General features: G+C 39.5%; 1 protein-coding gene across 1 annotated transcript in view; it reads right to left on the bottom strand.

Moving 5' to 3' along the window:
- Positions 1-23,364, bottom strand: part of PIK3C2A (phosphatidylinositol-4-phosphate 3-kinase catalytic subunit type 2 alpha) — a 50,199-nt gene extending 26,835 nt beyond the window's left edge. Inside the window, exons 1-5 of the mRNA XM_033062480.1 lie at positions 23,270-23,364; positions 10,795-11,957; positions 5,224-5,324; positions 3,454-3,611; positions 531-651 (exon numbers count right to left, since the gene is read on the bottom strand). Of these exons, the coding sequence (XP_032918371.1) occupies positions 531-651; positions 3,454-3,611; positions 5,224-5,324; positions 10,795-11,892 (1,478 nt within the window). The 5' untranslated portion in view covers positions 11,893-11,957; positions 23,270-23,364. The remainder of the gene's footprint in view (positions 1-530; positions 652-3,453; positions 3,612-5,223; positions 5,325-10,794; positions 11,958-23,269) is intronic.
- Between the last annotated feature and the right edge of the window lie 1,593 nt (positions 23,365-24,957).

Genomic DNA, 24,957 nt, shown 5'->3' with positions numbered 1-24,957 from the left:
ACCTCCACACCATCCTTGATCTGAGTTTTACTTCTGCACGCTATTGCAGATACCAGTACTTGTGCTAAAGCTCTTAATGACAGTGGTTAACACTGAAACCAAAAATTCTAACCCAGAAAACCAATGGGGTTTTGTAAACCATTAGATATAGAAAAAAATTACAACAACAAAAACCAGACCAAAAATCACACCAAGAAACAAAACCCTGCAAACTACAACTCCCCCAGTTTATTAGAAAACAGTTGATTTTTTTTCAGTTCTGAGATTTGAAGAGAAAAAACTAAACTAAAAAACTAAATATCCACCTACAGAAAGGCTCTAGAAACGGACCTATGCATTAGAACAGAGTTGATGCTGACCTACTTTGCTGTATCCCAGAGTAACTCCAAAAACTTCTGGTCTTTGTGCAGACTGACTTCCTTACATTTTTAAGGATCCTTTCACACATTTAATCACTAGAGATACACTTTCCAGCAACTGTGTCATGAAAAAGCATGAAATTAAGTATTAATGAAAAAGAGTTTGCTTACTTCTGTAAAACTTCTTCTTGGCCACAGACTTTCAGGATATAGCTGCCAATGTCCACTTCATTCAAGTCATCATGCACCCAGCAAAGTGCCTGCATTATTATAAGCTCAACAGGGGAACTCACTGTTTAAAAAAATACATCTAAAAGTTAAATACAAATCTATAACAAGAGGTATTAACTACTGTTCACTCACAAATTGTAGTGATTTAATGAAATTGATTTTTATACTTGCAGAGAAGACCTTTACACTTCTAGTATCACCTAAATTTCATAGTTTGATATTTTCATAAGGTACCTTATGAAACTTGCCTGTCATTATAAAAAGCCCAAAAAAATCTTATAAAATTAGGATACAGTGAAGTCACTCAACCAGAAGTACACACACAGTCTGCAGGACAAAGGACAGCCTTTTTCTTTTATATTATAAATTTGCCCTGTTTAAAAAGGACTTCAAATAGTAAGTGATCCCAGAGGCACTTACAGTTTAAAAAACACTATCTGAATAGTTGGAGATGGAACTCCTCTATTTGTTCAGCTTTTGAGGAACTGGATATCAGCTGCAGCTGAGGCAAATCCTACCGAAAGTCCTTTTCCCTTTTCACTTGTCCAGGGAAGTTTCTACTTAGTACAGAGCAGATCTCAGTAAGCACCACCAAGCCTTTGCAAAATACAACTCTTAGCTACCAGTACTTTTTTATCAGGCTCCAAAAGCTTTGTGGAAAATAGTCTCTCCTCCACGCAGTAACTACAGAGCAAAAAAATAATCCCAAACCTAAAATCCATCCCCCCACAGCCACCAGCTGTCACTGACTAAAAATACAGATAAGTTTGAATGACACAAATGTTTAAATACAAAATGCTCTCTAGTTCTCCCTACCTAGTTTCTGATGATCTCCTTCAAATCCTTTGCAAATATTATCACTAAGTGCCTCAAAATTCTGTAAAAACCTGCTGTATAGAAGCAATTTTATATTTTGTCAGTACCTTCAGAGTGGAGGGTTTTTTCCCCCCTCCAGGAATTTTCCTGATATTATTATTATTTTTTTTTTTAAGAAAAAATATTTTAAGAAAGAAATATTACTGCTATGGTAGATAGAGAGGTAATGCCACAATATTTTCCACATGATAACACATGTGCTTCACCTCATTAACAAATGATTATTACAAGCACAGATGTATACAAGCACAAATGAAGAATGACTATGAAATTCAAGAACAAGGAATGATAGGAAGTATGAATTCAGAAACACTTTAAGCCATTAAGCCTGTTTAACTTATTACTGGGTGAAATTGCTGTGCTACCTTCAGCAGAGAATCTATCTGGTAGCTGCTAAAGAAAAAAGGTGCAGGGATAGTTCATGCAGGGATAGTTTCTGTGCTGCAGCCACAGGCTGCATTGCCAAGGGTCTGCCAGCCTTGCAAAGACAATGTTACCACCTTTTCCCTGCCATACATCTTATTCAAAGACATTAATCTCTTGCTGACACACCATGTTTGCTCAGACAGAGCAAACTTCCATGCAAAGTCCAATAAATGAATGCAAAATGAATGCAAATAAGCACTCTAAAGTTCATCCATTTCCCTCCTGAGTCCTTTCTACAAACAGCTGCCAGAGCACTGAGAGGCTGCAGTTCCTTCTGAGCAACACTGAAAGCCACTGGAGTAAAGCAGCTCTAGCATCAGGGTGCTGAGGTATGCAACAATTTGACCAAGAAGAGAAGGAATTAAAGTAGAGAATAACTTTAGATATCCCCATTACTAGTCACATTTCACCAGCTATGAAAGACAGTTTAACTGGAGTTAGTTTCAGTTTCAGAAAAAAGGAAGGGAGTAGAAAGTGCAAAGAAGATAGTATTTGGGCTAGAATGCAAAACACTTTCCAAACTAGTCACAAAAGATACTAGAAATAAAGAGCTGAAGCCCTAATATTTTAGTTACCCTACCAAAGCTTCATGTAGCAAAGGATTAAGCTTGTAATACTAGAAAAGTGTAGTTTTAAGGATTAAGTGCAGCAACCCTTCCTAGGCTATACTTACAATCCACCTCATTTCTTAACAAAAGATTATTAAGTCACCACAGAATAAACGTAAGGTCCAGCAAATAAACATAGAATCAAAACACTGATGCACTGAGAGCTTGTTTTTCCAATACAGCAGCAAGTTCATGGGAGTAACAGAACAACTCCAGATCTTTTGAGAACAACCAGCTCTGAAGCATCTACACTGCTAGAAGTTGAGATCCAAATGGTAACCCTCACAAGTGACAAGAGGCTACAGAAGTGTAGAGGTAAAAAGTTTCTATCCAGTTATTTTATCAGCCAGAACTGCCAGAAGTTGACAGCATGCAGTTACAGATGCAACCACTGTGCAGTCAAGACTGCACAGAGAATATCAATTTATGCAGTACAACCAGGGAAACCTCAAAGGTCCACCCCAAACCAATATTCCTGGCTACCCACAAAACTGGCACAGCCAGTTGTGGCACATCCAACCATATTATTTTAGTGTTTGTGTTCATAAGCATGTATTGAAGGCAAGTAATAGATAGTTTAGTGTTTATTCCTATTTTCCAACAGCAGTTTGCCTGAATTTTTAGATAGCGTACAAAAATTTATTTTAAAATATGTTAGCATTGAAATTAAAAATTAAACATTAAAAATCTCAGTCATTATCCCCTCAAGAACTAGAAAGTAAAGAGTCTTGAAAAACTGTTTTATTCTACCCAGCTATTGTCTAAACAGTGCTTCTGGTTTGCTGGACCCTAAATATTTTTTGACCCAGAACTAGGCCTTTCCTCTGTTACCTCTCCCACACTTCCCACAAACACCTCATGCCCCTGAGACCCAGGGATTACAAAAACTGGAAGGGAATGTCCTAGGCTGAGTGTTTAACAAGCAAACTCCATTGCAAGAAGCAGGAACATACCATCGCATGTGAAAGTTACTGGTTGCTGGAATTCTTCGATTTCTATCGAAACCTTGATACTGGCACTCTCCCCACTTATATTTCTTTGCAGCATGATTGGACTCAGCACAAAACCTGGGTTGGTTTGCTGATCAGTATAAGGAAACTTGGTCCTCAATCTGGAAGAAGAGAAGGTTTATGAAATATTGCAATGGAGAAGTCCAAGACTAAAACAAAAGAACGTGGTAATAACCACAAGGCAGAACAGTAAAGACTACCTTTGGCTCTCTACCTAAATTGCATGTGCAAAGCACCATTTAATTTTTCTACTCTCAACAGAACATTGCCCACAGTAATTATACAAGTAATAGTTAGATGGGAAAAAAAAAATCCTAGCATATAATTAGGCAGGTTTTCCACACAGCTTAAAATATTTAATAGGTCAATTCTTACAGGACATACCCAGCTTCTGCAGAAGCTAAGCTCTAAAACAGTTCTTAAAAAGATAAATCCACAGTATCATCTGAAAATTAGTTAAAAAATAAAAAAAAAGTAACAAAACTCTTCATATGTTTCAATTTTTAGGAGTCTAATCTGAACTTAGATGCAGAAGGTAGCTACTCCAAGCATGGAGGTTGAGTAAGAGGACTTAATTGAGACAAATGTTTTTATTTAGGACACAAACAGTATAGCTATTTATCTACTGGTGAGTAAATCATAATTTGAAAACTGCTTTTGATTTTCAGCTAGTTAATATGGATAAAATAATTTAACCTTAAACTTCTGCCAATACTAAAGCAAGATAAGAGATTAAGAACAGAACTCCTCTACAAGGATCATTTATTTCATCATCTCAATTCTGGACAATAGTAAGATCCTCCAGCAGGAGCTGTGCAGTTAAAAGTCCACCAGTATTTTAAGCACTGGGTTTTGAAAGAAAGGATAACAATTAGATTGAACCAGAAAGTGTTGCAACAAGCCTATCCTATGTGAGCTTTGTGCTAATGTTGTTCATCAGTAAGCTTCCCATTTATTTTGTGGAGTTTCCTTTTCATTTCATAAACACTCCTGCTTAAAAAAAAAAAAAAAGATGCTATCATTGAGATTCAAGGATCTTTATTTCCTCCATTATTTCTTGAATTTTGATCTTTAAAGGAAAAAAGGCAAGAGTAGCTCGTCTTCTCTAAGAAGAAAACAAAAAAATAATCTCTAATTAAATTGTGGCAGTAAGAAAAAAATCCCACACAATTTTTAAGGAACTTCACTAACTGATCTAAGCAGAGACAAGTTTAAAGACTTTATGTCACAGAATTCTAGTTGTGGGAGCAACAAAAATAAAAGCATTTAAAGGTCGGAAATCCACTGAGTGATAGGATTTTGTGAGGTGTATCAGCTAACAAGAAAAAAAAAAAAAAAGACTTCAAATATTTTTAGCAGAAATTATAATAAAAACCCAACAAGATACAGAAAAACGCTTCGAGGATAAAAAGGTATATAAAAACAAGGAAAGAGGAAAAGTCACAGGACCAAAATAAGAAAGAGGACATATGAGAATACTATAATCTTAGCACTGAAGATCTTAACAATTCTGTTGCATTCTTGAAAAAAAAATAAACAAACTAGGACAAAACCAGGAAAAACTGAGATAAGAAAAGGAAAAAGGACACATACTGAAATCTGACCCATCAAGTAAACAAAATGTAGGACTGTTCCTGTCAAGCTAACGGAAAATGAATCACTTAGCTATTTTTTTTCCCTTCTGAAGTTAATTCATATTCAGTCATTTCTTACTTCGTAACTGCTTCAGAAAAAGCTGACAGTTCTTGATTCTGCCCTTCAATTGCTTGGAGAAGCACGTTTTCTGTCAGCGTGCCAGTGGTCCCATTGTCTTTCTGCAACTCAAAGATAACAGGATTAAAATAGCTGCAAACATACTCCTAAAGCCAGCAAAGCTACATATAGGTGATAGATTTTCATGAGTCTGAGGTTACTATTACTTTTATGTCGACTTCTGTATGGAGAAAACCATATATCACTACTAAATTGAAAAGTGTGGATTCACTGGAGCAGTGACTCCTTGACAGCATGTAATTTATTTGCCAGCATCATTATCAGTTAATATTAAGTTGCAAGCAGTTCCTGAGCTCTCAGCAGAGACCTGTTGCATTCAGATTTGGCTAAATTCAGCTGAACCACAGATGGAAAAAAAAACATTTTTCCTCCAGTTCTGCAATTCAAATTCAGTGTAGTTCCAGAAAGAACCACTACGTATCACTGGTGCCCATGATTACCTCTTCCTACAAAGCAGGAAAATACAAGTTGAACACTGGAAGGAAATAGCATTCAGAACATGAAACTGAAAATTAACTCCATGGAATTAACTTACCACTGTTTTAACCCCTTATGCTAAATGCTGCCATCACCTACCAAAACTGTAACCCACAATCTTTGAAGTACTCAATCCAAAAAACAACAGTAAAATCTAATAAACTTACAAAACCAACAAAACCAAAACATCAAACACAGAACTGCAGCAGGCTTTGAATCCTGCTGTTTTCTGATCCAATTCACAATACATCCATGCAAATTCTGGCGTGAGCAAAAAGCAGAGAAAAGTTGGAATAACCAATGGAACTCAGTTGTCTACAGTCTAACAGCCACCACTAGCCTGAAGGATTTGTGAAGCTCCTGCCAGATCCTCCCTGGAATAAGTTACATGACCAGTTACATTTTTCATTTTTCATCCAAAGATTTTACAATGCTTACAAAAGGCTTTAATCCAGCCACAATGCCAGGAACAAAGCAGACTGCACTACAGTTTTTCTGAAAATCACCACAATTTATTCATATTTGAAGTAGTGATTAACTACTTAACTAGTATGTGGGTTATTTATTATTAGCCCAAGTAGTCAGCTAATTTCATTAGAGCATATCAGACAATATAGTTTAATTAGACTCTCAGAAAAGGGGTCAAATCTGAGAGAGCCACATACTGCCTGTCAGGTCTTTTCCTTGAAGCACTTTTTCCCCTTGCAATTAAACTTGTTTAAGCAGTACAGCATAAACTTGGAAGAGATACAACCTATAATTGCCACTTGAATTGCATTTAAACCTAATTATTTCAGGAAAAATATTGGTTTCATGAATACTGATCAGTCAATTTCTGTGTAATTGGGGATTAGCCATACCACATGAGACAATTACAGCAGGAAGCTGTAAAGCCACAAAACCTGAAATGAGCTGCAGCAGCATGCCTAATACCTTACATTTAAATAGGTTCTTCTAGAGTAACATCTCGGACAAGTTCTATCACATAAAAATACTGGGTAGCCTCACAAGACCTGCCAACCTGTGCAGGTGTATCTAGTAAACACACTCCCTAAGCAACTGCACAACACCACCACCAAAAATTCCAAGGAAACAGGCAGGGGACGCATCCAGGGAAAGGCAAACACATCTGACGAAGGTTAATCACCTGCTGGTTGGTACTCCACACAAAACTCAGCCTCTACAAATCAAGAAGCTGCCTCTACAAATGTTAAATTCTATTTACAAACTCTTCAAGGAACAGCACAAATAAGTACACAAAGCACTATGCAACCACAGGATAAAAGCACTAAATGAGGGGCCCACTTCAAATGAAGTCACAGCAGCGATGAAACAGCACTATGGCACTACGTGTCATTTTTGAATTCCTTAGAGAAAAATTTGGAGGTTATTCTACTGTTAATTGAATTTGTTAAATTCAGGGTTTAGGGAACTAAGATGGCATATCAACACATGCTAACTTAGCCAGGGTAAATAATACTTTCTAGTCTAATGAGCAAAGAAAAAAAAAGATCTGGTTATCCATATGGCTAAGGAGAGAAATCTCATGTTTCCAACATGTAACGTTGGAAAAGACCTGGTGGAAAATTAAGAACATCAAACACCTTCTTATTGTTAGCTGAACTTCAATGTTAATTTTTTATCACTTTTGGGAAAATAATTTCAGGAAAAACTAAAAAATCTATTTAAACCCACTGGACTCAGATGAGTTTTGAGCAACAAGTAGAATTTTAATTTCTTTAACTTCAACTTGGGCTGATCTAGGAGGTGCAAAAGCCATCAGTCAAACAGGAAATAACTTGAAAGGAAGGACTTCAGGCCAAATGAGATAAATAGTTCATGTCAGTATAGGCTGCAAAAATAGAAGTGGTCTGTAAATACAATTAATCTGAACAATGACAAACAAACCCAAACCCCAATAAATTAGCAAAAGTCAAGTTAAATAAAATTCCATGAGTACACAAAGTCACAAGACTCAGCAGCTCTGTGGAAAGCAAGAGAAAACAACACATAAAAGAAGGTAAAATGATGCTTTTTGCCTCTGCTTTCAGAAATGAGTGACAAACACTAAAGTATTTAAAATAAATAAACATATAACTACTTCAAATATGAATATATACATTAAATAGGCAAAACCAAAAACAGATATAAATAGAGACTTCATCAAAACAAAGCAATCTATTGGTTCAGGGATTAAACACATTGATAGTCGTAAGTTTTGACAGAATCAAAATACTAATATTTTTGTTTAAAGGGGCAGTGAGACTGAGTTCTTCATGAAGGGTTTGGGGGGGAATGATCCACACTTGTTAACATGCAGGACTTAAAAATACACTTTGAAGAACATATAAATTGGGGTAAATTGGGTAAAACACAAGAGAACTGCCACAAATAGAGGCTACATAACCAGCTATTATACCAAGTAGAAAAATCACTTAAACTAGGAAATGAAATAGAAGCACAGGATAGGCAAAAGAGAGACTATCCAGGTTTTATTTCAAGGATATCCAATTGAGAGACTCATCTTTAAATCTATTTATCTTCTTCTTTAACAACTCAGCAGAAACAACACTTCTAACTTACAGTCCTGTATCATCATCTACCTAACACAGGCTAGAACTGGAGTGTGATGCCAAAACAAGCCTGGAGGAGCAGAAGTGAAAAGTAGATCTCAAAACCCTCAATTGGGCATTCACTGCAGAACTCTGCTACAAATTAAGAGCTTGTTTGAAAAAGATGATTTAATAAAAATTAATTGACTAGAGAATTGATGTTGTGATGCTATCACAAATAAAGCAAATGCAATAAAAGAGTACCAAGCAGGATGCCCCCACCTGTAAAACGAGGGTTTATTCATGCTGTACAAGGCATGTGGTACTGTGCTCTCACACAGAGAGCTAAAATTCTCATAAGTCATCTTCAAAAAAATAAAAAAAGAAAGAGAAGCTCTCACACAGAGCCTGCAGTGAAAGCTGACAGAAAGTCACCGTCTCTTGTAACATACTGAGGTAAATATCAAAACGATTCTTTCATCTTAAGTACCTGCTGTTCTATCCTGAGAGAAGAACATTTGCTAAGAGCTAGTTACAAATGTGTTCTGCTGAAAATCAGAGGAATGATGAGGAGGAGCTGGAACAGCCTTTAAATCAGAAGTGGCAGGAGGAAAAGACCACATGTGGAGGCAGAGCATGAACTTCATTTATGAATCTGTAGTCAATGCATGACATGCAAATAGCAGGAGGCTGGGCCTTATGAATAGGAAAGACCCTTTGAAATCCTACACTCTAGAAAAAACCCGGTATGTATAAAGCCAGGTTTCATTCAGCAACAGTCAAACAGTACTTCCTACAGACACCACCTGAGAAGCAGTGATCCAGTGTAGCCCAGTTATTAGTCAGGATTTAATTACAGTCAACCAACCACCACTGAAAAACTGACAAACACATCACCAAATGATATAGCAAACTGTTGTAGAGCCCAAATTTACATGCCTCTCCAAATACTAGGAAATAACACAGCTAATGTATCCCAGATCAACAGCAATTGGGGAAAAGAAATAAAAGTAAGTGAAACCCAAGATCTGTATACATGGCATAAAACCAGAAATAAACAGATTTTTTGGGTTTCAGGGTAGTTTTTATTTCTTCTCCACTGGCCTTCTATTTAACTTTCGCCAGAATACTGACACCTAACCCAGAAAAAACAGGAAATCCTTCTAATGAGGGGCCAAAATTTTCACTTCAATGGAAATTTACACAGCCTTTTAGGCCACAGACTAGTAAATATTCCTATTTCTGAGAAAGAAAACCTCCTCCAGTTTGGGAGTGTGGAGAGAAGAACTAAGGAATTTTGAAAAAATATCCTTGAGTGATAACAACTGTTTTTTTTATGGCATGTCCCTAGCCTTTTAAGAACACCTAGAAAGACAACACCTAAGATTTGAAACAGCTGTAAACCACAGTCTCCAAAGCAAACAAATAGTTTACTTCCCATTTTCTAACCAATTTCTACAAATACAATTTTTGGGGCCATTATCACCCTTGCCAGGGCTTTTCCACTGAAAACTTCTCCACTTCTCTTTCAGTCTTTGTACTCCACCAAAAAAAAAACCCCAAAACCCAAAAGTATTCATATCCACTTTCTAGTGAGCTGACTAATGTTTTAAAACACAATGTCTTTTTTATTTTTTGTGGTGGAATTAACACAGAAAGAACTGAAAATATAGGAAGAGTTGAATAACCTACAGTCTTTTACAGGACTTGGGAAAAAGTAGGATGTCCTAAAGGGGTGCAATTAAGCAGATGAGACTGTGCCAGTACTAATCACCTGCTGCATAGCTGGGTTTTGACACAAACTGCATGTGCTCCATGTTCAAAGATATGAGTGCCATAATAAAGCCCCTGTGGGGAGTTTGCTCTTGAATATTTCGTTAAAGTGATCCTAGAGAAGAATCTCTCAAACACCTTTTTGCCCTGCCTGATACAAGTCACATCACACAAAGATGTTTTGCCTTCTTCTAGAGCAGAAGTACAGTGTTTCTGACCCAACATCCACTCCAGCACAGTATAACCAAAAGCTCTGTGTAGCATTCCTACACAGAAGGAAAACTTTCTACCTACAAACGAGAATTATTGTGGCATTGTGATAAAACTTTCAGTGCTTAGCTCACCACCTTTTTATTTCCCAGTATCATGTGAATTGCTCATAAAATTGAAACATTTATCAATATGATTTAGACACTTAATTGCACTGAGTATTATTTCTTTTTCTTACTGGAGCGTTGAGTTGAAAAATAGCAATTTCCTCAGTAAATGTGGAAGGATTACACAAGGGCAGAGGTATTTTGGGAGATAATTCAGTAGTAATGTTCAATTTTCTGAATAGCACTAATACATATGCCATAACATCACATTATTTGGACACTGCTCAAGCCAAGTAAAACACATAAAATAAATAACAGACCATAAAGTGTCTTTAAACACTGTCATTAATCTTCACTGTTGTACTGCAATTTAAAGATACAGATTTACATACCTGTGATGTTTGGCCCTGTAACTTTGCAAGCTGAGTTGTTCTCATGTTTAAGGACTGACTCCTTGTGACTGTTGCTCCAGAAGATTTCCCATTAACCTTTCTTTCCAGGTGACAATTTGGTAACTTTTCTTCTAACAGAACAGCATCCCATGGGTCTTCAGCAGTCATTCTTGAAGCCCTCTCCCCATCATCCTCTGCCTTGTTTAAAGTCTCCACAGTGTCCACTTTTGGTTTACTCAGAGGATCCAAATCCAGCCAGTCGAATTTACTGACATCCCCACAGCTCTCTGAGGCTGGCAGGTTGGAAACTGCAGACTTTATGGAAGTCATTTCCAGGTCCGTGCTCGACTTCCCGTTTCTCAGGAATTCCGAAGTGCTTGCAATTTTGTCAAATACTTTTGCCATTTCTGGAGTGAGTACTGGGTATAAAGGTAGGCCTCCATGTGGATGGAAAGGTGTGGTAGCTGCCAGTGGGTATGAAATGTATTGTCTTGGAAGGCCAAGATAAATAGGCTCTCTAGGGGGATAGGACGACATACTTGGATGGAATCCATTCTGAAATACACCAGTCTGTTTTGTGTAAGAAGCTGAGGTGTAAATAGGAGGTAAAGTGCATGTCACAGGTGCTGGTACTCCAGGTGTCCACTGTCTCCTCTGACCCGTGGGCCCAAGATAAAATTGTGAAGACAAAGATGGGCTCAAAATGGGACTTGCTGGTAACGTAGGTGCTTTACTAGATTCAAAATTGTCATCCAGCAGCAGTTTCTCTAGTTCAGCATGAGTGAGCTTCTCTATGTCAATGGTACTTAGTTTATCTTCCATGCTCTTGGCATCAGACTCTGGAAACACCATGAGATCATGGTCCTGTTTGTTATGAGTCTGCGCTTTTTGTCTGGGGCTGCTTAAAGAATGAAAGGTTTGTTTATTACCAGCTACACCTCTTTCTTTCTGCATCTTGGCTAATGCCTCAGCTTCCATCTGCAGTGCCTCCTCTTTGTCCACATCTTTTGACCTTGGGGCTGACAGAGACGGTGAGGAGCGCTGCTTGAATCCATTGCTGCTGGATATCTGGGCCATGCCGCAAGAGCAGATGTCCATGTAAAGCAGCAACACTTCCCTTGCACTGGTTCTCTACCCTTGGCTTCAGAGCAGATTTAGCAGACCTGAAAAGGAAATGAAACATTAGAAACACATCATAGCAAAGGAAATGAAACATCAGCAATAAATCATATGTGGACAACTGCTAAGTCACACACCACCAGCTTGCACATGTCCTTCAGAAACTGAGGATGTAAAATTCTGAAGCGGCCAATTTTTGGTTTTTTTGGGCAGAGAGGGAGTGTCAAACTTAAAAAGAAGCCACATAAATAAAATCACAGTCTTTGAATTACGCAAGACCCATTTACTTTTCTTACTGTGCCTACTGGTGCTAGTAAGCACTTGGTTTCTTTTTGCACCAGTGGACCCAAGAGACACAAAAGCCACCTTCAGGCATGTAGCGGTTTTCAGATCTGAGCAATTGCACAGGTGCAATCTTGGGAGTAGAAGTTGTTCTGAAGACTATACAAATATAGCATTGATAAAGCACATTATCAAGAGGACTTCCACCTTACTTCACTAGATTACAAAACCAGACCTTTCAAACTGCTATGCCATGATTATAATGGTCATAATGACACTGAAGGACCTCTCTTCCTTTGAAAAAGATTGTACTTTACCCTCTTAACAAGAAAAATAATGCTTGTGAAATGCATTTCTTGGACAAGCAAAATAAGATATTTAAGTACAGCTGCTCATTGACTAATCTCTTTAACAGCCCTTTACAGGAAGTGTCATTCACTACTAGGTAAAGGAAGAAACTCCAAAAAGTCACTTTTGCTTAAGGCCACCACTATGAAAATGGTATTTTACATTTCTCCAATTCCAGTCTTGTGCTTAGGACTATGATACAACTGCCCATATTCACTACAATATCTACGTAGACTCTTTATTAAAATAATCTTGCAAGAGATTACCACAAGAACTGTGTTAGTTTTCAGCACTACTTCTACTTTATTCTCCAGTTTTTTGCACACAGCCGGGTCAGAGCTGAGCCCAGGAGATGTCTTCCAGCAATAGCCAGTATGCACATCAAGCAGCAAGATAAAAATCAGGAATAATGAGTTTCTGCTAGAAGGGTTACATAATCAGCAATCCTCATTAAAACACAGTTTCACCGAACTAGATGAGCCTTATAGATGCAAATCACATGCACCAATCTACAAATTAAGTATTCTCCACAGAAAATAAGGTAGATATTCAAAATTCAAAATGTTCTCTTTCAATTCACACCCAGTGGAAGGGTTTGGATTTTAGATTGGGTTTTTTTGGTTTTTTGCCTTCCTTTAATCAAACCAGCAAGATGTGCTTCAAACAAAGTGACTATTTCTCTGGACTCCCCACACACACAGTAAGATTCTTAAGAGATTTATAACAGATTCTTTACATTCTTTAAGTCTGGCCAAGTCTTTTGTTTTATCTACTTCATTTCAATGGCTTATAGTGTGAAGGACAGACATCCTTATAAGAGATGCCATACATTTCAGCTCAGTCTGAAGACAAATCCAAGTGAAATTCTTCACAAAGCAAAATTAAATCAGAAATGATGTTACAGTTACCAAGACAAGATTTAAACAAAAGAAGGAGCCTTCAGAAAGACTGAAAGAGTAACAGACTAACAAAATTATAAAACCCTGAAAACCACACAACTCAAGTCCTGAGTCATAAAGTCTTAAGAAGGAGCTTTGGAAGTTACAGGTATGAATCAATCCATAGGATAAGGATGTAAATATTCAACACTGACAAAGTCTACAGAAAAAAACAGACACCAAATCCTCTTCTGTACAGTATATGAAGTTGCAGAGTTTGACACCCATTAAAGCCATAAATATTGCCATCAGGAAGAATTGTTGTCCTGTCTGTTTCCTATCTCCAGAGTTCAGTGTGAAACACAATCAGGAAATAAATTTAAAAACCCCAAAACTATTTTGCTGGGCTCCTTTATAGAAAATGCAGATCTCTAGTCCCATTCATGGCACAAATGTGGCCTTCAATGATTTACTATGCTCCTGTTAGCAGGACAATCACACTAAAACTTCTCCTAAAGATGTACTGAATATTTTGTAGATGGTCTAAGCCTACCAGCTACAGAAAATATCCTAATGAGAAGCCTGGTATACTTGACACCACCTTCTCAGACTGTCTAGAAAGCTAAGCTGGCTTTAATCTCTTCATTAACTTACAGCTGGTTAAAACTGCCATGTCAGATGCAAGAACACCCTGACTTATGAGTCCTCTCAAGAATTCCTACTCGGCTTTTCCAAGAAGCAGCAGCCTGAGGTAAGTGCAGTTTGCAGTTTTCAGAGTCTTGATGTTGCCTATGGATTCTGAAGAGCAGCGGGGCTTTTTCCTGAACTTTAGTCAAGAAAATAAAACAGAATCGTACTTTCCGAGACTATTCAGAACTGCTTGGGCTACAATTTACAAGATTATCAATCCCTTCAGGTGTTGCTTGCTAATTACAGTGATTTTTTTTCCCAAGGAGATGACAAAAAAATTTATATAGCCTTCAAAGTATTTATATATAACAGCAGCCTACTTTTAAAAAATAAAAAAGCTTTATTTTTCTTCTGAAACCAATGGCCTTGATCTCCATATCACCAAGCAGTCTCCTGTTCACAAGGAGAGTCCCTGTTCCACGAAGTCACAACTGCAGATAAACACACATTCCTCAGCTCTCAGAAAACTGTACACAGCTACCACAGCACCTTCATTCACAACATCTAGAGAACCCCAGTCGCTCAATAACTGCTTGTTTATTCCACAATTTCACATTACAGTGCTGTATTTCAGTACAGCACACTTGCACTGACAAATCCAGTGACTTCTAGCATTCAAGACAGAAGGTTGTTGTTAGTGGTTATCTGAAAAATTGAATTCTAGCTTTATTCTTTGCAAGACAGCCTCAACAGCATACATACACATAACATGATTGCTGTATTTAAGTCCTGTCCTTGGGAAACTTATAAAGTCAGTGTATAAATTTCTGTAAAATTTTATAAGCAGACTGCAGGTTTTTGCAAACAGTTAAAAAAAAAACAGTAAAAAAAAATTGATACAAAAAATCTGATAAAATTGCAATAGTTTTGGCGAAACTTGATCCTGCATGCCAGTTCTAAGCAGTAAATTCATATAACATCAGAATAAAAGCTCCCTAGGCATAAGCATGATTAAATAGTGATAGATCTGCTTTTAAATGCTAACCATGCAGCATCAGTTAACTTCACTTTGAACCTCTCACTTTGCAGCCATCTAAGTTCAAAGGCAGAGAGTGAGCAGAATTTAAACTTCTCCAACATTTACAAAGAGAAGGGCAAATTCCATTAGGATCATCTATCAGCAGGGAACTCCTCAAACACTCAGAAAAATAAGTTGCAATTCAAATCCTGGAATCCTGAACCATTACTGACCAAGCTATAGGAACTCACCAGAAGTTTGCAACAACTGGAGGTCATTGGAGACCCAGAAGTGATCCTTACAGAGCTAGGACTGCTCTCATCTGAACTGCTGCACACTATTTTAAGTAACAGTAATAATCAGTTTTCAGCTGTCAATCTGTTCACCTTCAAGAGCACTCATCTTGCCAAGCACTCAAAGAACGTGAGAAACATTGCGTTTATTTTTAAAGGAAAGCCAGAAGCAACTGAAGAGATTATAACAGAAATTCAGAAGTGATAAAACAATCCCCTACACTACTTTGTCACTACACTACACTGTCCCCTAATTTTGATAGTAAAAAAGACATTGGTATTTGGGTGAAGTCACCACATTTCCATTGTTCTAGCAGAACCTCACCTGCTTCCTTTAAAACTGGGTCTAAAACCTCAACCACACAATTTATCTACAGCCCTGACCAAGGTAATGTCCCTTGCAGTCAGATTTCACTAATTTGAAGTAGTATTTCCTTTCTCGACCAGTTGTGACCAGACAGGAACTTGCAAACCTCTTTGGCTGAGGTCTAGCAAAGTTTCTGCAAAGAGTAACACTTCATTGGTAACAATTTTACATAAATGTGTTTAGAGCCTACAGTTAATTTGATCACTCAAGTACCTGCATATTATTATATAATTTTGAATACTGCACATTATTATTTCAGAGGAGTAAAATACTCTTAAAAAAAAAACAGCAAGAAAACTTATTAATAATCGAGAACCACCAAGAAACTGCAAGATGCCTGACCATTTCCTTCAGATCAAAACCTCTGTATGGAATGGAAATTAATTTTAAACCATATTTTCACTTAGGCTTACCAAAAAAAAAAAAAAAAAAGTTACACATGCACTACTCTAGCAAATACATAAAATGGAACAAAGAAGAATTTTATTTCCAATAAGGAATTTGTAATTTTCTGGTAAGAAACTTTGTGAAACCAATACATCTCTACCAGGACAAAGACTCCCAAAATCTAAATTAGCTTCCAATCTAAATGAGCAAGGGATGACTTCATCAGACATAAATCGTTTTACCTTAAGCAGAGGTAATCTCACCATCTGCTCATGTACACGTTAACATTATTCTCTATTTCAGATGAGTTGCACAGCTTTCTTTTCAAAAAGAGGCTTGTAATACCCTATTTATAATTTGTTCTACGCAAGCACAGAACATATTATTTGGTAATTTCTTCACAAGAAGTACTTTATAGCTATCAGAAAACAGCGCACATGAATTCCCTGGAGTCCAAGCACTAAATACAGAAGCAATGATAACAACTCAGGCCATTTCCTGCATTCCTTATAAAGTAAGACCCTGGCATACAGTAGCCAGTGCTTCCTCAAAACAAGTGCAATTTTCAAAGTAACTCTGAGGTTCTTTGTGCCATTAAAGAAAACAAAAATAAAAATACTTGGAGCATTTGCCACATTGAATCATAGCTAACTTACAAATTAACAAATCTTGCCTGCATACCAGAAACAGTAGCAGTTTTATGGGAAACCAAGGAAAACTTAGCAAAATACGACAGCAGTAATAAACTGTGGAAAATACTAATCATCAGCAAAGGAATCCATAGCCAGACATTTGCCACAGCAGGAAAACTCCTTAGCAAAGAAGAGAAAGAAAATAGTACTAAGAACTTTGATGTTCAGAAGCCCTCCCTGCCAGATGCATTCACATTGCTACAAACTGAGAAAATACTGAGCACATACTCATGACATGACTTGTTGAAGTAACGCTGTTATTCTTTTTAAATAATATTAAGTTTAAAGTGGAGGTTCTCAATAACAAACAGCTCTGAAACCACTGTTAAAGCTATACAGTTCTATCATGCTATCTTTCCACTAAAGCCTTAGTAGCTTCTTTAATCCAGTCATTTTAGCAAAATTAGCAAGTGCCTCCTTACAAATGAGATGAACACAGTTAACCAAAAATTGAATCAATTTTGTTTCAGCTCATATCTACAGAACTTTCAAAGACAATTTCACTAGCTCAAATACTGGTGCAATTCTAAATTGGCCACAAACCTGAATCAACACTCATTTCATTTGTTTTGCTCAAATCATTCAGATCATAAATACCTAAGCAGGAACTGCATCTCTTACCTTTGATTTTGAAATTCCATTTACACCTAAAAAGTACAATTTCATCACAAAACCTTTGATCTCACGGGCTAGGCAATAATAGGATGTTTCTAGCACTAGAACAGGAAGTCTCAGCCTTTAAGGTCTTTCAACATCAGCAACAAATCCCTTGAAAAATCCAACCTCAGCTGTTTCAGTACTTATAAATATGTATTAACTATTGAAATCAATTTTCACCCCAGACACTGTGCAGAGGATCTTTAGTAGATATGGCACACTGTGTAGCTGCTGTTTAATTTGAATCTTCTGGTTTTGATCAACGTTTCAAGACAGACAAAGCGTGGCTGCATCTGTCATGATGTTCCAGCCAGATCTCAGTGAGGGCAGCCGCAGATACCTACAGATCATGTGTCTCCCACGGCCACACTCTTCCTCTGCAATGGTTTGCACCATTGGCCACTGCAAGCCCTTCCATCATGTAGTAGATGTGGATACATGCAGATTTGGTATAGCTGGTTTGCAAGCTTACTCAGCACATTTCTGCTATTATACTCCTCCCCTCAAAGTTTGAACCTAATCACCATTCCATTTAGGCCTGTTTAGAGATGGGGGTCATAAAGATAATTGAATTCCATGTAAGTTGCATAAAAACAAAAACCCTGACCCTGCTAAGAACAATGGGTGTCACAGCCGGAAGAAAACTGTAGCATGAGCTCATGTTACTGGACACTGCAGATTTATCACCAAGATAAACTTTATAAATGATTGAATCATGGCAAGAAGTCCTTAAAGTCAATCAGCAGAAGACACAAATCAACAGGAAGCTCGGCATCAGTTTCATCAGCTCTAGAACTACTCACCAAACTTTGCATCTCTATATTTCTCCCTATCCTGTTATCAGCTCTCTAACAGCATCCTTCTATTCTGTTCCTGCCCAGTATTTTCTGGATGCAGGTACCAGAAAAGAGCAAGAATGAAACTGATGGCATCCCAGGCTGTTTCATTCCAATGCACTTGGCCAAGACAGTTTTTTCCATGCCTTACAGCCAAGCTTATTACCCTCATTGTTTGACAAAGGCTAGGAATTCTAGTTCTGTTGCAATGTTTCTCCTTGCAGAGTAATGCTTTCAATTCCACTCCTCCCGTCTCAAAAGTTGGCTTTTAAAAACTTTGTACTGGTTCCCTTGCTTACAGGCACCTCTTAAGTTGTGCCTTTCTCCACGTCACCCTGACATACACAATCCCTCCACCAATCCTGCTTTTCAAAGGCTACTTGAAAACACTCATGCAATACAAACTTTCGTACAGAATCAACATTAACTGCTGGCTCAAGGGGAGGCTTTTTTCCTCTTCTTTAAGTGAGGTCATTATCCCAAATATTTTGATTCCCCAGCTGAATAATTGGTGCACTAATTCCTGACTTGCAAAGTAATTTTATTCTGGAATATCACTTTCATGGAACAACTAAGACTGGAAGGGACCTTATTTATTCATGCAGTGTGGGGCCTGACCCCAGTAGAACATGACAAATTAGCTGGAGCATATAGCTAAACTAGTACTTCCATTAATCCCAATCCCGGTGGTATTAAACAGAAGTCAGATAACATTTTAAACTATATATCCAATTTTATCAAAATCACAGGAAGTGTCTAGTCTAGGTAGGACAGAGAAAGAGGAAAGAAACATCTGTGCTGTCTGCTTTAATTACCACAACACAGCTGCTCAAACACCTTCCACATAGTTCTGTAATATTCTGCAGCACAGACAGAGGACCATGTTAAAATCCCAATTTTTCCTAAATTATGTGCCTGAAGTAAGCCCTGCAGACATCCTCCTAATGTGGTAAAACATTGAAAACACAGTAAAATGCAGGAGGCTCATGATTCAAGGTACAGAGGCTGTTAACACAGGGAGATGAAAACAACCCTCCCCCACAGAGATCCTATTTTACTCCCTGTGCAGGAGTGCACAACACACACCTTCAACAAAACATCAAAAACACGCATGGAGAGGAAACACTGACACCTCAGCTCTGCCCCTGACTTAACTCTGTATCACTATATTAGTATCACCCTACCAGCCTAACCTAATGCAATTCTGCTGCAGTAGCCAAATTATTTCCACCACTTGCTTCAGCAGTTGAGTTTCCCCTCAGGCAGGAAACTTGCACAGTATCAGTTATAACCAGCAGATGCTTCTCAGTCACACACCTCACATTCACAGGAGATGGAGCAGAATTGCTGATTACTAATTGACAGAACAAATGCACCGTTCACGTGTACCTCCATGCTTTATCCATTAGAAATTACTAAATGTTTATTACGGGGTTTGTTTGGCTTTGCTTTGTTTACAATACACAGGTAGAGAACTGAACAGGGTGGCTACGCTCAGAGCAAAGGTTCATCTCATCCTTATCTTGTCTCTAAAGGTGGCTTTGGAAATACAAATATGAAAAAGCTAAACCAACACAAACACTTCCTCAAAATACCTTTTTAGTCTCTACTAATATGTCACTCAAGTACTTCCTGAATCCTGAGGTAACTTCTCTAAGATTAAGACCTCTTGATGGACTTTTTCATCAGGAATTCATTCAGATGGATGCTGAAGTTGGGTAAACCTCCAGCTCTCACCTTACAACATCACTGTCACCACGCTCTGCTCCTCTGCTGTGACTACAACCTAAGCAGAAGATGGGGCAGTTACTGATGACCTGTTCTCCATCAGTCCCCACAAACATCAACTACAACACTGAAGCCTACAACCTCAATTATTTCCTCTGGGCCACGATGCACTAACCAGCCTCCAGGTGTGAACCAGTGACATTCCTTTAGCACAAACACCACAAGGTCCTCACACACTACACACTGCAAGTTGTGGTTGGTTTTGTTAAGTGATATTTTGTTCGTAACTTCAAATTACAAGTGACATGGAACATGCAGGCATACCTTCTCCCTCTTACTTCCATTTCTTCCCTCTGGAGTGACAGCTTAATACAAGGAAACACTTTCCAGCTGCATTTCTACAGAGTTATAGATTGAAGCAATATTTCTCATAACATTTTTTAATGTAAGCTTTGACAAAAGCATTTCATTCTAAATTTTTTATAGCTTAAGTGAGGTTTATCATTACTGGCATGCTTTGAAACATTTCCTCCTTCCCTATCCTGTCTGGAAACAACTTCATCATTCTTCTCACAAACTTACATCACCAACCTTGTCACCTACAAAGGGGTTGGATGATGCTGTATTAGATGACTGATTTTATTGACCACCATTGATAAAAGACTGAACTCTGGTTCTCGTAATTAATTACACATCCACATCTTCTACTTAAAATAGAATGTTTGCACAGTTACACATCCATAAAACAAACAACTTACATTTGTGTAATACTTTTAAGCTTGTTGTATTCTCCTAAAAACAAACACCAAATAATTTCTGTACTGACTGCAGACACTAAAAAGTAATACTTCTAAAACAAACAAACAAAAAAAAAACCCACAAAAAAAAGAAGATCTTTACCTGAATGTCTTTAGGGCTGACATTATATTTTATGAATTTTAGTCATGCCAGTGCTAGACTTACACTGGCCTAGTCACCAGTGCTACTTCACTGCAATTTTCAAAGCTCCCATAAGACAGCCTTAAGATTGTTTAAAAGACAAACAACATATAATCCTGTCCTAATAAAATTCAAATCTAGCATTCATTTTTCTAAATAACCTCATACCGTCTGGTTTTGGTCCCACATCAAAGCCTAAAACAACAACAAAAAAATCCCTCCAAAACATCACCTCAGCATTTTTATTTCTTAAAAAACATTTTAATCCAAGTGTCTCCAGCCAGGCAGCTGGAGACAACAGCAACACTGAGTAAGAAATATCAACAGTTTCAGTTTAGTTTGAGAAGTAAGAAACAAAGAAACACAAAATCAGAAATTGTTTTTTTTTTTACTTGGCATTTTGAAATGCATCATTTTCCATTAAAGGCATTCAATTTTCTTTGTTAGTACAGAGAGCTACTCAAATTGGATAAAAATAACTAAATTACCAATTTCAATACAATGATTATATGTCCTGATGAACCTTTATGTTTGAGTTTGCAGGGATGACAGCAACAACCCACATGAAAGAGCAATCTCAAGTACATAAATCAGGATTACTATTAAACTGTAATTAAGACAAACCGATTTTATTAAATCAATCACAATTTTAAAGATTTCCTGAGATTTCCTTTGCATTTTTCATAAACAAGCATCTCTAAGAGATGTAAAAAACTATTCAAATATAGCACACCATTTAAGCAGATGAGACTCTAAATAACTTATTACTTGTCTGGTTTGAGGTCTCCTCCCCAAAAGGTAATTTAACTTCAAATATTTGTCATTTCTGCCTGTGTCCTCTCCCTCTGTCTTTATTTTCTATGCGACTTTCTTTCACTGTCCCCTTATTCTTACTAGTTTTGCTCCAACTTGCTTTTACAACAGAACAAACACAACCCCAAAACACAAACAGAACTTGGTGGGAACTACAATCCCTTTCTCCCCCTCCCACAAATGTGCCAAGTGAGGCCAATTCAAGCAACTTCCCTTCCTCCCAGAACGCATAAAGTTTTTTACAGGCCCACTCTCAGTGCTGGGGGAATGAAGCACGCAACTGCTTTCAAAGCCAACAAAGCCATATAAAAAATAATTTGTCTGTCTGATTTCATTTCCCCTGCCCCATTTCTGCTTCCCCTTTGGATTCTTCATAAATCATCCATCACTACCACTCCTGAACACAGCTTATATTCAAAGCAAGTATTGCACAACATCTTGTACAAACACCAGACATTTTTTCTCAAATTTTCAGTTCCCTTTAGGAAGAGCTACGCATGAAACATGCAGTGTTATCAGTTAAAACCTCTGCATCTCTCTTCTACCCCAAATCAATTTAACTGTGCTATGCTCTAGTATCAGGCTTATAATAAGTAATACTATAATACTTATAGTAAGTAATAGTAAGTATTGAGTAGAAAGACCACCAGAACTGCCCTTTCTTCCAAAAGCTTTTCTTTTTTGATCTTGCTACTACGCCCTTCTCCCAACAACAGCATAGCTGAAGTGGGAGGTTACATGTGCTAACAAAGGTGCGGGAATACCTTTTTTATTGTGTTGATAGAGAATAATAAACTAGATCGAGCCAAGAACAGCAAGGCAGTCACGAACTTCCATGTATCACTAGGAATACCGGCAAAGCTCCCGGAGGAAACACCAGAGCCCTGGGATCAGCTTTGTAAACATCCAACTTCTGTGGAACCACAGCACCAACCGCACCAACCCGGGGCGAGTGAACCCACTCCAAAGCCACCGATGGGATGAACGAAAAGGAAATGTAAACCTGGTGGGTCTGTGCAGCCACCGCCAAGGTGCCCCCCACGCCGGGCACCCCCCGAGCTCCCCGCCGCGTGCCGGTGACAGCTCCCCGCACCCCGGAGAGCTCAGCCCCGGCTCCGAAGAGCAGCGCTGGCACCTGCGGAGCGCGGGCAGCAGCCGCACGGCCCCGCGCTCCGGACACGCAGCTCCCGGCCGGGCGCTCCCCGCAGGCAGCGCCGCCGCCCGGCGCGGGGAGCCCGCACGGATGGGGAGCGGGACGGGCAGCGCCGCCCGGGCCCGGGCCCAACGCTCGCAGGTGCCGCCGGGCAGCGCCGGGACCGCGCCGAGGCCGCGCCCGGAGGCCGAGGGTCGCGGCGACCCCGGGGAGAGGCGGGAGAGGCGGGCGAAGCGGGGCACGGCGGGGAGCGGAGCGAGCGGCCCCGGCGGGGCGGGGCTGGGACGGCGCGGGGCCCGCAGCTCGCCGCGACCCCCGGGGCTCCCCGCGCCTACCTCGGCCATTTCCCCTCGTCCCTGCTGCTCCCGGCGGGAGCGCTCCAGGCTGCGGGCAGCTCCCCCCGCTCCGCCGCGCTGCGCTCACTTCCGCCCGGCCGCTCGGGGCGGAGCGGGGCGGGGCGGGGCGGGGCGGGCGCTGTGCCGGGCCCGGCCCCGGGGCCGCCTCACCTGAGCCCGCGCTGCCGCCGCCGCCGCTGCTGCTGCGCTCCTGGGCCGCGCACCGAGCCCGTCCCGCCGGGGGGGCCGGGGGGGGCCGCGGGCCGGGCGCGCTGGGCTGATTCTCCGTCATTTCCTCCCCTTATCGCCCGATCTTCCCAGGAATGCTCGGCATGACTGGGAACTTGCCCAACGCACCAGAAATGTCCCTCGGGGGGGCTGGAGCCGCGTCCGGACACAATGGACTTCCTCAGCCCCGGCGGCGGGGGAAGGGCCGGGCCGGGCAGTGACGCTGGAGAAGCCGGGGGGCCCCCAGCACTCGGGGCTGGGCTGCGGGGATGAACACCGCCACCGCATCGTTCCATCCCCGGTGGTTTGCAACAACAGGTTCCACTACACAGAACTTTGGTTAACTAACTTAACAAACCACTTGGCCGGCAAGGGCAGGTCCCTGTTGTCAACTCCAACCTTCCTGACATACCAACACGTTTCAGAAAGTCTAAATATTTTGGTTTGACCTTCACAATAGCTTCAAAAGAAAGAAATGCTTTGGGTATGCCGAAAAGTATTGCATGTGGGATTTCATACAAAGTTTAGACAATGGGCCTTTCATAAGATCAAATTGAAAGTTGTCATGGACATTGAAACGTAGCAGCATTATTTTTAATGTAGATGTAAAATCCAGAGAGAATAACTTTATATTCCATCTACTCAGGGATTACTTAAAATAAGCAAAGAATTCACTTAATGCTTATTGGTACTTTATTCTGCACTTTTAGCACACTGAAATTCCAAAAAATACAAAACACTTAATGAAGCACACACAGGAAACAGAGACACATCTGTTTAGAAGCTACCATATAAATGAATTATCAAAAATTAGTCAGGAATACATTGCTGGCAGTCACATTTTTACTGTGGATACATATAGCCTCCCTCATTTTAGCATCTAAGCATTTTCTATTGAATAGATCTTGACTTGACACCATTAAGGTCAATGAAAGCCCTTGCAGGTGACTTCTACATGAGCAAAATGGGGACTTGGAAGACTGACACAAAATGTGTTCCTGGAGAATCATCACAGACATGACTTTAATTACATAGATTAAAATACTTACCAGAGTTCTTACCACCCTTGTGATCTAAGCCACCAGGAATTTTTCAGGCTGACAGTTATTAGGAGTAGAAATCGATCCTTTTTAATGCCGTTCCAGTTTTGACAATCAATAAGCAAATTCTGCTCCGATTTTGAACAGAGTGAAGCATCACTGGAAGAAATTACTCAAAAAAAAGAAAGCTCAAGGCTCCTTTCCAGACAGTCTGTACAAATACACCTTCTTTGCAGATTGCATTTTAGACTTTTTGTCCTGGCAGTCGTGTCTCCCGGCCACCTCTCCTGCTGGGCTCCTGTGGTGATCCTGGCCAGGAGAGCGCTGTACTTGGAGCAATTAGTGACCCATGTAAATGATTCTTTACAGAGACACAGTGTCTTTCTGACAGGGATCCTGCTGCCAACCAGTTCCACGTGT

This window comes from Catharus ustulatus, chromosome 6 (genome assembly GCF_009819885.2).
Source record: "Catharus ustulatus isolate bCatUst1 chromosome 6, bCatUst1.pri.v2, whole genome shotgun sequence".
Taxonomy (NCBI): domain Eukaryota; kingdom Metazoa; phylum Chordata; class Aves; order Passeriformes; family Turdidae; genus Catharus; species Catharus ustulatus.
This window is presented reverse-complemented; position numbering and strand designations above follow the sequence as displayed.